Source organism: Macrotis lagotis, chromosome X (genome assembly GCF_037893015.1).
Source record: "Macrotis lagotis isolate mMagLag1 chromosome X, bilby.v1.9.chrom.fasta, whole genome shotgun sequence".
In the NCBI taxonomy this organism is placed as follows: Eukaryota; Metazoa; Chordata; class Mammalia; order Peramelemorphia; family Peramelidae; genus Macrotis; species Macrotis lagotis.
The window spans coordinates 406,269,973-406,284,454 of NC_133666.1; the positions used below are offsets into that span (position 1 = coordinate 406,269,973).

Genomic DNA, 14,482 nt, shown 5'->3' on the forward strand with positions numbered 1-14,482 from the left:
ACTGTAAGAAAAATCAAAAGTTTGAACAGTTATTTTGGAAAGACAAACATGAAAGGAAATAGGGAAAATTATCTAACTTCTGTTATAAAGAATTATTTCTTTATGCCTTGTACTGTAGTAGTCATTGAGAGGGATGAAAATGGTAAAGACAGCTTGGTGCTTAGTGAATAGAATGAAGGACTTAAAATAATAAAGAAACTGAGTTCAAATGCTACTTCAGACACACATTAGCTGTGTGAACCTGAGCAAGTCACTTAACTTCTCTTAGCCTTAATTTTCCCATTTGGAAAATAGAGCTAATAATAGCACCTATTTTGTAGGCTTATTGTGAGGATCAAATGAACTTACATAAGTAATCCATTTTTGCAAATTATATAAAGGGCTATATAAATGCTAGCTACAATATTATGAATCATGCTACTGCCTACTAAATACTTGTAATCTAGCTGTTAAATAATAATGAATAAATAATATGGCAATATTACTTCTTGTGTTGCTAAGAAATTTCAGTTATGCCTGACTCTTGGTGACCCCCATTAGGGGTATTCTTGACAAAGATACTGGAGTGATTTGTCATTTCTTTCTCCAGCTCATTTTATAGATGAGCAAACTGAGGCAAAAAGTACTAAGTGATTGCCCAGGGTCATGCAGTTAGTAAGCATCTGAGGTCAGCTTTGAACTTAGGAAGAACAATCATCTGGATTCTAAGCCTAGCACTCTGTAGATTGTGTCACCTAGCTGCCAATACTATTAGGCTTGATAATAAGTAACATTTATATAACACTTTTTGGGGTGCAAAGCCCTTTGCAAGAAACTTATTTGACCCTCACAACAACCCTGGGAAGCAGATACTCTTATTACCCCCATTCTATAGATGAGGAAACTGAGGTAGACAGAAGTGAAATCACTTATTCAAAGTTACTCAGGTAATAAGTGTTTGAGACAAGATTTAAATCCTGGTCTTCCAGACTCCACTATCCATTGTGTAACTAAGATGCCTCTAATGTGTTTACAAGTTCCTTTCTCCACCCTCTACTGAGACTGTAAATGTCTCCAGGGTAGGAACTGTTTTTCATTTTTCTTTATATTCCCAGGACCAACATGGTCCTAGGAAAATGAACACATGAAATATGGTAAAAATTTAGTTATATAGACACTAAATTCTGTGGAAATGTAGAAAAGGGTGAAATTAATATAGCTGGATCATAAATTCAGAGTTTCAGATTTGAAAAAGACCTCTGAAATTGTCTAGTTTAACCTATCATTTTTAATTGGAAAAAAAATATGAGACAGAAAGTTAAAAAGACTTTACCAAGGATATAAACCAAGGTAGCAACAGAGCCAGCACTCAAACCCAGATTTCATAATTCCTAGTTCTGCACTCTTTCTAAAATTACAATATCCTACCTCTTGAATCCTTGGAGAAGAGTGACTCCTAAGCCTGGAAGGGGCAGTTGGATTTGGGTAGATAAAGAATAAAAAGGAAATGAAGAAAGACTTGAAATTTAAAATAAATAAACTTGATCAGTGATACTGCTAGTTGTGGCTTTACTTGAAAAGGAGTAGCTCTTTGAGTTTGTATTCTTTTACCTGGGGGCACTTCAGCAATTATTTTTAAGTATCTAACTTATGTCCAGCACAGAGACATTGCTGTGATTGGACAAATTCTCCACTGGCTCCATGTGCTATAGTGAAATTCTACTGTTTCATTCCTCAGTTTCTTCTTCAAACATGGATCACTTACAAGGATAGACAAGAGAGGCTTTGAAAATTATAGCTTTGAAAGTACTCATAATGAGTTAAAACTTCTTTGCCAATATAAGATAGCATAGCTATCATAAAAGCTTATAGAACATTATGTATTCCTTTTTCACTCATTTATCAGAGAAGGTTATCTATCAGCATTGTTGCACAATGCCCTTTGATTCCTTGATTTAATAAAAGGCCTGAAAAGGGAAGCCACAGTGACTTCACATCATGAAAAACACATGGGTTTGTCCTCAGTGCCAGAGTATCCCAAGGACCAGCCAAGAGGAATCTGAGGAATGGTAGGGGGCAGGGAAGATGGAGCAGTTTCTTCACTCAGTCCTTATTGGGTGTTGGGTCAGATTTCCTAGGCATCATTTGGCAGAATAAATGCACATTTCCTTTAGGGAATACCATCTATTGATTGACAGACATGGCTGTGTCCTATAGTGCTGACTGTGTGTTGACTGGATAGCTGACACCCAAATGGCAGATCTTCTATGCCAGCATGGCTTCTAGAAATCAGAGGAGGGACAGTGCAGTCATCATTTGTTTCCCATAATAGTTCAGGTCTGGTTGACTTTCTGTGTAAATGTTATCAATGCCCATTCATGTTTTCTAACTAAAATATGTTGAGAGCAAAATAATACATTTTATAATTCAACTGTTTTTGAAAGCTAGTCCCAAGTATTTATGACTGAGAATTTAAATTGACTGTGTTATTGAGACTATAGTGGTTGATTATTTGGATTTATCAAGTATGTGTTTTTTCCTTTTATTTTTTATTTTTTAAATGTTTCTGTAACTGCCATTGTTGTACTTTATATTACTGAATCTTTAAATTTTAAATTACTTTTGGTGCTACAGTTGGGAATTTTTTTATGGGAAATAAAGTAACATTTTAAGCATTGGTTGTTTCCATAATATAATCTTTAGATGCTTCTTAATTTAATATACTTAATGACACATTTTACATTCTGCTTGAAGTCTAAAACTCTTATGCTTCCTTTTTCTGTATTGAGAACCAGATCTCACTTGAAACCATGTAAGATTTCATATGACAGGAGATGTGTTACTGACTCTTAAAATTTGTCTTTTAGGATCCACCCACTTCGGTTTCACTTGGACTGAGAATGGAAGAAATGATTTTCAATTTGGCAGACACACATCTGTTCTTTAATGACTTAGAAGTAAGTAGTAATTATTTTATGTCAGTTATTTAGCATTTGTTCCCTATTATATCACATGAAACAACATGATATAGGGAACCCTGACAGGTAACAATGAAGTAATTACATTAAGAGAAATAAGACTAGGGAAATAAAAAAGAAGTAAAATAATTTTATATCATATTCTTATCTGAATACTGAGTATGTAAAGTGGCTATGGCATAATTATAAATAAACATTAAAATGTAATATCTAGTTTAATAAAAATTTAAATTTGAATTTTTCAGATTTTAATAGGTTTCCCTGTAGTATGACAAAATTCAACCTTAGAACCAAATACAAATCATGAATTTTTCATATGTTGTCACTTGGGCAGATTTGCCCAAGCTTGGTAGCTTGGTTGCTGTTCTCAAGATAATGAAGTTTCATTTTTGGCCTTCTGATATCTGCTGCCCTAGCAATACATTTCAAAATGCCAGTGACTTTCTTATTACTTTATGACTTTTTTTTCCCCTTTCTTGACAACTTTGAAAGATTGTGGTGAAAACTTTTATGGTCACTGAGGGACCTTATCCTTCTGTGATCTTGGGTAGTTCACCATTTAAAAGCAAAAAATGGCTGCTGCTTCTATCTTCATTATGACAAAACATGACCATAGCTACATTTCACCCTCATCTTAATATAGACAGTTGTTTATTTAAAATCCTGCCGTTAAGCAAGCTTGTGGTAGGGCTGCCAACAGGCATTAATCATCAAGTTGTTGTTTTGCTAGATTTTGTAAATGTATGTTATTTCAGACAGAAGACGGAATCTGAAGGATTCAAATACAACTTTTACTGATCAAAGTTAATTGGCAGCAATTGGCCTTTAAATATTTCCTCATGTTTCCCTTTTTAAAATCAAGCAAAATGCACCTTATTTAATAGATGAGCCAAAATCATTTGAAAAATGCCAGTGTGTGACAGAACTTAAATGTGGTTTGCTCAACATCTGTCCTATATTTTGATTTCTTTTCATCTGCAAAGAAACTACTCACAGACGATTTGGCAACTTACAGTGCAATAAAATTATTTAAATGTGCTTTATTTTTTCTTCCATTCCAAAGTGAAGTATTTATTTTTACACTTAAAGTAAAATACAAGATTTCTTGCATTTTAGAGTGTTTGCTTTCATTAAGAAAACTAAATGCAAGACATTGCTGCTTAACACAAAAAAGTTCTAAAAGTGAATGAAGTGTTTAGGATTTATTTTCAGACTTTTAGAAAAGATTAATAATTATACTTCTTTTCAAAAGCTGTTTCTAATTCATGGTTGTGTTTCACTCCATAAGAGAGCAGCAAACAGCATTCCATATTTTACTAGTATGTCAAAATGCCTTTTACAAAGTTTCCATTTGTTTCTAATGACACAGAAGAGTCTTTAATTCTGTCCTGGATACAACCATGTAACTCTTATTGATGTTAATGGGTGTTAATAGCACACATCAAGAAGAAATTAGCTATAATTTGGTATGGTTTAACCATAGCTTATAAAATGGCAAATCTACATCTGTAAGATGCCAAAACAATGAGTTGAAAAGTGAAAATTTGGGAAAACTAGTGTTTGGCTTTATATATCTTTAACCCCACAAATTCAGTCAGATTTATTAAAAATTTAGTTTTCTTATAACTTTCAGCCACATTAATGTGTGTGAGAAAATGTGTGTGTGTGTGTGTGTGTGTGTGTGTGTAGATATCACTTAAAATAGTACTCTTCCAAAGCTGAAAGCATATTAAAAATTAGTGCTTTAATAATGGGAAAAATTATGTAGGATCAAATTCACATAATACTGATACTGAATAATTCAAAATATTTATTAAGTTAGAAGGAAGAAGGTTGAAATATTTGGACTAAATGTTTAGCAATGGTTATTAAGATTAATGAAAAGTTAACTTAAACATAAAATGTTTGTCTTTTTAAAAAAATTGATTCTCTAGGGATCTTTTTTCTTTCCCTTATTGGTGAGGCAATAATGACATGCTTAAGTACATTCTGAAATGTATAACAAATAGGTTCCTTTGGCAAATGTCAGAAATTCCTGGTACTTGCTTCAGTTTTTTCCAGTATTTGAATAAGTAGGTTCATCTTTGTGCTTATTTCGGTCCTTCAGTTCATCCATATGTAATATGACAGAAATGGAATCTATCATTGGTCATAGTTTCTTTAAGAAAATGTTGCTTAGTGGCAAATATAAATATATTGGTATAATGCTTTTAAGAAGACCAAAATTATCTCATCAGGCAGGAATGATGTGGTAATGCCTGATTTCACACTCCAATTAGCAGTGTGTTGTGGTAGGGGACTTGAATGTTTTAATTTATTTAAATTGTATGTTTTTAGCATTTGAAGCCTACAGTAGAAGTAATTTCAAGGAGGTTAACAATTTGTTGGTTAGCCTGAAGTGTGATATCTGAACTCTATTAAAAAAAATTGGCCTTACTTCTCTTTATAAAAACTTTAGTTACTGCCAGCTACCCTTCTGCATAATTTAGGTTTTTTTCCCTCCTACATCTTTGGCATATTAAATATTCTGCATAATGAAGTATACTGTATGAAGAGTTGCCAGTAACATTTGTGTTATCTTGGTATGTATTTAAAATGGTAATTTTCTGTCTGAACTTAAAAGGGGTAAAGGGTAATAAACCAACTTAAGATTTTTTTCAAATGAATTTTGAGGTCTATGCAATTCCTGACAAAACCTTTTTCATTTTTGAAACTAAATTTGGAGAGCATTTAATTTTGTCAAAAATATATTTATAAGATTATAATAAATAAATCTTGTTTGACATTCATTCCCAAACCAAGAAAAGAGGCAGGTTTTGTTTTTCTGTGACATTAAAATGTTTAAAATGTGAAATTTTGTGAGTAACATATAGCTCTAATTACTTTTAGAATTTATGATTCCTCCATCAGTGAATGATAGAAACTATAGCTCTCTTACAAGCACTTACTTTCCTACTGATGAGTCTAAGTAACATCTCGTAGATCATTTCACAATAAATATCTCCATGTACAATATGATGATACATATATGGAAGCCATTTATTAAGAATGACAATATGGAATTGGAGTTTCTCAGTTACTTAACAAGAAGTATTACTCTTTCTGACTGAAAAGAGAGTTCTTTCTATCAGATACTTCTCTTAAGATAATATGTATGTTTCCAAATAATGCAGGAGGAAAAGACCTTCAGGAAACCTTAATTTTTTCATTTACCTTTTCACAGACTAGTTCTCTTGTTTGCAGTTTCCTGGGGGGGGGGAGGGGGAAAGGGGGGAAGGGCGACAGAGGAAAAGTGTTTTGTAAAGACCTGACAATTTATAATAATAATAATAATAATAATAGTAGTAGTAGTAGTAGTAGTAGTAGTAGTAGTAGTAGTAGTAGTAGTAGTAGTAAAGCAGAGACTTATTTTAATTTTTTTCTCTTTAATTTTGAAAGCTGTCACTTGACTTTAATCTTATGATGATTGCTAGTGTTGTTGACAGTGTATCCAACTCTTTTGTATTCAGGCAGCCAATATTATGCCACACACTCAAGACTAGTCACATTCAAGTCTTTACTGCCTCAGGCTACTGCTTCTACAGGGTTCTGTTCCCTTAGCTCCTTACCACCAACCCCTTCAATGAACAAAGGATTTAGGAGTGGGGGTAGGGAGCATGAGGAGAGAATAAATTGAGAAGTTAAAAGTAAATCTTGAATGAAAATTTCCAGCACCTCAGCCAGTGCCCTAGCTATTTCCCCACTAGATAGCATGATAACAAGATGTTGTCATTACCTGGGCTAGAATTTAATCATGCCTGATTAGTAGACTAAATTGTATGAGTATTAGAATTTTCGAAATGACCTCTCCCAGATAACATTTATCTAATAATTCTCCTTTATCAAACCCTACTCCAGATTTACATTCATAATTTATGACTTTGCAAATATGGATAATTTTGTTATATACTTAACAATATAACTTGATATTTTTTTTAATTTCACATTTAAATATTGTTGGCAACAAAAGGGGGAAAAGTTTTGTCAAAATTATAACCACCCCCCCAAAAAATTATAATCACCCACATTGGATATAGAATTTTAATTAAACTGCTTTGTACTAATAGAACAATTATACTCTCAGAATTAGAAGGTCGCAATAAGGAATTGTATATAGAGTTATGGGTTTTAAAGCCAAAAGATCAGAGTTTGAGTTCCAATTATGCCACATACCAGCAAATTACCTTGCACAAGATTATCTTGCTCCTCTGAGATTCTTCTTTTTCCTGAGTAAAATGAAGTTTTGTACTAAGTGATCTCCAAAGATCCCTATTAGCTATAATTAAGAAAGCAAGGAACTTAAATCTGTGCTAAACCTGATTTCATTCCAATCAAGTCTTTAAGGTAAAAACAGAATTTTTCTAGGAAGTTTACTCTTTCCTCCAAAAAGGCCAGGGGATTATGAAATATAGAGATTTTGATTGCTCTGGAATCTAGCTAGTTTTCTACTATTCAAACTTTAGAAACAGCTAAAGTGGTACAGTGGATAGAGGGCTAGATTTGGAGTCAGGAAGGGCCAAGTTCAAATCTAACTTCAAATTTTTTTTTTCTGTGTAACCTTGGATAAGTCACTGACCCATTATTTGCCTTGATCTCCTGAACTGGAAAATGGGAATAATAATAGCTGTATATATTGTGTTATCATAAAGATAAAATAATATTTGTATATTTTTAAAGTGTTTAACACATTGCCTGGTACACAGTAAATGCTATAGAAATGGTAGTTTATGCTATAGAAATGGTAGTTTATTATCAGGTGGTACCTAGCTTTCATTTTTTTTCTGAGAGCTAAGAAAAGTATAATGACCAAGATGTCTGTACATACATACCTGCATGCCAGTCAGTTAATAAAAATGGATTAAGCACTCTCTATGTGTTTAGTACTGGGAATATAATACTAAAAGGAATGAGTCTCTGCTCTCATGGAGTTTGCAATCTAATGTACATGTGAAATTTAATGTAAATGTCTATGGAGATTGGACAAAAGAAGGCAAAATATCCTGATTTATAAAAGGGAGAAATGAGTCCTGTTATTGAAATTTACTCCAATTCTTACAACAATCCTAGAATATGGGGACTGCTAGGTGGTGCAGTGAATGGAGTACCAACCCTGGAGTAAGAAGGACCTGAGTTCAAATGCTGCCTCAGAGACTTAATAATTTCCTAGCTATGTAACCTTGGGCAAATCACTTAACCCTATTGCCTTGCAAAAAACAAATAAAATCCTAGAGTATATTATTAAAAGATAAATTGGTCAGTCAAAATCTAGAAAAAGAAGTCCAAATCTGAAAAAAGGGATCATAACTTCAACAAGAAAAAGTCATGCCAAAGTAAAGCATTTGACAAAATCTCTCATGCTGTTCTTATGGACAACAAGTAAACTTTAATTACCCAGTTAATTGTATTCCAAACTGGTATACATCCTAGGCACAAAGAAAAATAATGATTTGGAGGGAAGTAGCTAGTGTAGTGTGCTAGGAATCTATTGTTGACACTGGGTTGTTTAATATTTTTTTCCAATGACTTGGAACATACTTATTTAATTGATAAACAGTAAAATTTTAGTAGAGATAGCTGATACTTTGTATGAATCATGATCCAAGAACTATCTTGATCTGATCTAAGGGCTGGCAAATTATAGCCCACAGGGAAAATCTGTTCAACAGCAAAATTTTACTGTATAAAAAGCATTCTTAGCTTGTTGGGCTTACAAAAATAGGTGGTAGACTGAATTTGGCCTGTGGATCATAGTTTCTTGTTATCCCTATTTTAATAAAAGGAAGTTCACAAAAATCACAGAATTTGAGTGTGATAATTTATTTCAGTGACCATACAGTTCAACTCCTATGTGGAAGTAATTTGATGGACCCTCATTCGTTCTTTTTTTTTTTTTTTTTTAGGATTTTTGCAAGGGAAATGGGGTTAAGTGTCTTGTCCAAGGCCACAAAGCTAGGTAATCATAAAGTGTCTGAGACAGGATTTGAATGCAGGTACTCCTGACTCCAGGACCAGTGCTTTATCCACTGTGCCACCTAGCTGCCCCTCATTCTTTCTTCTTTAGACTGAATGTGCCTTGTTCCTTCCACCAATCCTCATATGATATGGACCCAAGACCCTTCAGGATTCTGGTTCCTCTGAATGTTCTCTACGTTTCTTAAGTTGGGCTAAAGAAATCAATTTCATAACCAGGTGGAGGAAAAAAAGGTTAAATATCAGTTTGTTTTATAAGACCTAAGAGTATTTGAAAACTATAGACTAAGTATGAATTAATATGGCATCAAAGACAGCTAATGAAATGTATAAACCATATTATGGAACCAGAGAGATGATATTTCCACTATAGCTTTATCTATACCACGTCAGGAGTGTTGTATTACATTTTGACGTCCCCCAATTTAGGAATGATAATTTGAGAATGCCCACGAAGGTGAAGGCAACTCTAAAATCATGATATGTGAATACTTTTTTTAAAGAACTGGGAATGTTCAGCTTTAAAAAACATGATGAAGGTGACATTGGAGCATGTGTTAAAATGTTTTAAGGGGGGAGCTAGGTGGCATAGTGGATAGAGCATTGACCTTGGAGTCAGGGGGACCTGAGTTCAAATAGGACCTCAAACACTAAATAATTACCTAGCTGTGTGACTTTGAGTAAGCTCCTTAACTCCATTGCTTGCAAAAACAAAGTAAAACAAAATTTGAAGATTTGTCATGTGGAAGAAGGTTTAACTTAGTCGTAGGTGAGAGGTGATGATGGCAGTAAACAGATTGTGTTTGATATCAGAAAAAAAATTCCTAATAATTAGAGATAAAATTAGAATGATCTGACCAGAGGCCATAGATTTTTTTTTTTATAGTGGAACTATTTAAGCAAAGCCTAGAAGATCACTTTGACAATATATGGTAGGGGGTATTCTTGGTCATATGTCTGCCCTTTTAACTTGCAGTCTCTTCTATCTCTGAGTGATCTGGACATAATGTGTTCCTGATGTAAAGAAAATTGATCTTTTATTAACCATTTTTGAGTATGGTTCACTTTCTTTTCTTCTCCTCTATGTGTTATAGAATGGAGCATACCTATTTTAATTGTGAAAAAATATTGTTTTTGCTAATAGTATAATTGGTGAGGTAACAATTCATTCTTTTGCCATTGTTGTTATTATTGAATTTTTTTCACATTATGCCTAATACTTCATCTTCGTAAGATTTTGTTTTACTTTCATTAAAAACTGGAAGTTTTAAAATTACATTCAAGAAACCCTTTCATAATTATTTTGTTGCATTTTTATGTCAGAAACATGATAAAAATTTAGCCCATGGTCATAGATTTACCAGAAGTTAAATCCATTAATTCAACAAATATTTAGTGTATATCTACTGTATTCTTGGCACAGGGATGACTAAAATATGAGAACTGAGATCTTACAATTAATGATCTAAGTTTGAAACCCTTCCATGAGATCTAAGAGATCAAAACTGTTTTCAGAATGATGCTGTTTTATTTCTAATCCAGTAAATACTAATAACCATTAACCATATAATTGAAAGCTCTTTGAGATCTCCTCAGCAATTTTTAAGAAGTAAATTACATTTTCTTTTATCTTTCTTTCTTTCTTTCTTTCTTTCTTTCTTTCTTTCTTTCTTTCTTTCTTTCTTTCTTATAGTTTCCCCTTAGTTCTAATTTCTCTTTCACAGCATGTCTAATATGGAAGTATGTTAAACATAATTGTACATGTCTAACTTTTACTAGATTGTTTACTGCCATGGGGAGGGGTAAGGGAAGGGAGAGTGTTAGAAAAATGTGCAACTCATAAACTTGCAAATTAATAAATATTGAAAACTACCTTTGCATGTAATAAGAAAAAAATACTTTTTCTCCTAAAGACATAAAGGATAGGCCAACCCCCCCCCACTGTTTTAACTTTTTTGTTGTTATTCAGTAATTTAGACATGTCTGACTCTTAATGACTCTGTGGACCATATTGTCCATGAGACTTCCTTGGCAAAGATCCTGGAGTGGTCTGTCATTTCCTTCTATAATTCATTTTTTACAGATGAGGAAACTGAGGCAAACAGGGATTTCTGACTTGCTCAGTGTTGCATAGTTAATGTCTGAGTCTGGATTTGAACTCAGGTACTCCTGATTCTAGGACTGACTCTCTACTCTCTGTGCCCAACAATTAGAATTTTTAAAGGAGGAAACTACCTGTGTGATCTTGGTCAAGTCACTCACCTCTCTGGATCTCTGTTTCTTTGAGGATAAAATATTAAATGTTTAAATGAAGGCAACATGGGATAGTAGGGAAAAAAAAACATGTTAATTCCCTAGAGCATTTTAGGTTGATGTAAATCATATATCACAGCTCTGCTATTTTTTACTGTGAAACATTGAATGAATCATTTAACTTTCCTGTTGCTTAGTTTTCTCATCTATAAAATAAAATAGGGTGAACTATTTAACTTCTCAGGTTCTACTGCTATGACCTCTAAGATCTTTTCCAACTCTTGATCTAGGATCTTATAATCAAAATTTTAAATAACCAAGTAAATGGTTTATAATGTAATTCTCTAAGCAACATCCATATTGAAGATTATTGTTTCCTATCTAAATGTTTCTTTTACTTTATGACTCCATAAAATTACTTTCTTTTCTCAGATACAATATGAGATTACATATTTATATACTTTATACAGTTATCACAAAGCTGAGGAGCACAGTCCACCCCATCACACCCTAGGAACTAGAAAATGCATGTAAAATTTTTGGCCTTTCTTTTGTACCAGATGTCTGATTTTTCTTCTTTTTATCTCTTATAAGGTGTTTTTCAAGTTATTGTAAAATAAGGTTTGATAATACATAATTCTAAAAATATATTTTAGTGATATCTGAGTTTCTAAACTTTTCTGTGTCATCTGCAACCTCTGCAGAACTCCCCCAAAATGCCCATTTTATTTCTTAAGCCAACTCATGAATATATCAAAACCACTATGGGGAAAGTTGTTTTGTAGAAAGGATAACTATATTATTCCAGAAAATGTGTGGTATTATCATCTACAAATTGACCTTTTTAACATTGGCATATTATTTTAGTATGAAACAAATATTTTATGTTATTTCTCCCCTATTCAAATTAAAACATACAACTTGGGTAAGAGAATTCTCCTAATGTGGATATATACCAGATCCCAAGAACAGGAGCAGACAGACATGGAAACTTGCTGCCAATCTTTCTCATATATAATAAAAAGAAAGTTAAATTTCAGCTGTCTTAACTGATGGCCTTTAGTGTCATTTCTGATAGGCTTTTGCTTTGAACTAGAATCCTTGATTTTGACAGGTGTGCAGGAATAATGGAGGAAGAATGATGGTTTTTTTTAAAGCTACATTTCTTTATATTGCTAGGAAGTTTGCTTAGTACTAAAAATAAAAGATGTCTTCAAAAACAAAAAAGCTTTGAATAGGGCAGAAGAAGTACTGTAACTCCAACTTCCCAAAGTGTGTTTCAGTTGCTGTCTCAAGAGGCCTCTCCCATTTCAGCACTATTACAATAAAGTCTCTATCTGGGCTCAACAAAGTTCAATACACAAACATATTTTTTTTAAGACTGAAGGGAAAAAAAACCCATGATTCTTACTAGCATGAGCTTGCACAATTTCATGGGACAAGAGGAAGTTCACTTTGATGATGTTTAATTTTAAAGTTTATTTCCTCATTTTCAAAAAAAATGGTTGAATTTTTCCCTATCCTCCATTGTAGTTGCTATGGGAAGTTCTCAGATCCAAGATTTTGGCCTCAGATAAAGCTTTAAGCTGTTTATTTGAGAATGGTTTATTTTTTATATTTATTTTATTCCAGTTTTGATGAGATAAGGAATGACTAGGAAAAGACTAAGCAATTTTAGGTAAAACAATTTGAGAAAACCTAGAGTTTAAAAATAGGAAATGCTTGACCTATAAACACTGAAATTATCAAAGGTGTGAAAAGTCAAAAATATTTTCCTTATTAAGAAAATGTGGCAGGCGGCTAGGTGATACAATGGATAGAGCACTGGCCCTGGAGTCAGGAGAACCTGAGTTCAAATCTGGCCTCAGACACTTAATAATTACCTAATAATTACTTAACCCCATTGCCTTGCAAAAACTAAAAAAAAAAAAAGGAAAATGTGTCATATTACTTCCTTTATTTTACAAAATAAATTTATCTGAATTTTAAAGTAAGCTCCATTTACAATGAAAGAGTAGTTCTTGCTACTTACAAAAATATATATTTCAATTACAACCATAATAATAATAAATAATAATTTCTTACATGTATTCAAATAGTCTCATTCTCTCTCCTCTCCAATTTCTCTCTCCCATGACTTCCTAATTATCTGACCCCTTTTGACAATAGAAAAACAAGGAAAAGGAGAAGCATGATGACAATGATAGCTAACATTAATGTGCTGCTCTAAGATTTCCAACAGCTTCACTGATGGTTTTTCGTCTTTAATCTTCCCAACCACCCAAGTAGTTGTTCTTATTATAAATGAGGAAATTGAGGCTGAGCTAGAACTTGGTTAAGGATACAATATTAGTAAGTCATTGATGCAGGATTCAGATGCTGATTTTCCAGGTTTGAAACCCACTGTGTTACTAGCTACAAAGTTCTTAGATTTTTTATTTAAGGCTCTCCAGAACTTAATTCCAAGCTCCAGTTTAAGCATTAGTTTTCATTATTTCCCCTTCCACAGAACCCCTGCAATTCCTCATTATTAATTCTCCATTATTCCGTTACATCCACTGTCTAGATCACTCCCTCCTCATCTTCACCTGTTGAAATCAGCCTCTTCTTTCAAACCTTCTTTCAACTCAGATGATACCTCTTTCATGAATCCTTCCCTGAGTTCCCTCCATTTCTCAGAGTGAACTTTGCTCTAATCATACTCTTCTTTGCTCGTTTTGTTGAAGTCTTTTCCCACCTATTGAAATCTCTTGGTATCAAGGAACTGTTCCAACTTTTATTATATACCTCATCTCTCAATACCTAATGGATGCTTACTTAATAAATACTTGTTGAATTGATTGAAATTTCTGCCTATGATCTCCCCCCACTCTAGTACCTAATGAATTTTGATATTATGCTCAATCTGTCAGTCTTGCAAATTGTAACCCTCTAGGAATTTTTGTCATATTATCTTCAGTTCCATTCTATCCTGCTTTAAAGAAGCCTTCCTCTTTTATTTTAGTATCATTTTTTAGCTTCACTTTAGTTGCTCTTCTGTTGTCTCTTATTGATCACATTATGTGATCAGACAACTTCCTTGAGATTAATCACACTTCACCAATTAATATTCTTAAAACAATTTTAATCATTCCACTCTCTTGTTTATATATCCACTTCCTAGTCTCTAGTATGCAAGATCTTTTATAATCAGTATCCATCTTACTTGTCTAATTATATGTTCTATTAATTCTCAATACTACTCAGCTAGTACAATTTCTTTT

General features: G+C 33.0%; 1 protein-coding gene across 11 annotated transcripts in view; it reads left to right on the top strand.

Moving 5' to 3' along the window:
* EYA1 (EYA transcriptional coactivator and phosphatase 1) overlaps nucleotides 1-14,482 on the top strand; it is a 148,304-nt gene that overhangs the window by 96,179 nt on the left and 37,643 nt on the right. For all 11 annotated transcript variants that reach the window (XM_074207096.1, XM_074207097.1, XM_074207098.1 and 8 more), the window contains exon 12: nucleotides 2,847-2,936. In XM_074207096.1, coding sequence (XP_074063197.1) covers nucleotides 2,847-2,936 — 90 coding nt within the window. The remainder of the gene's footprint in view (nucleotides 1-2,846; nucleotides 2,937-14,482) is intronic.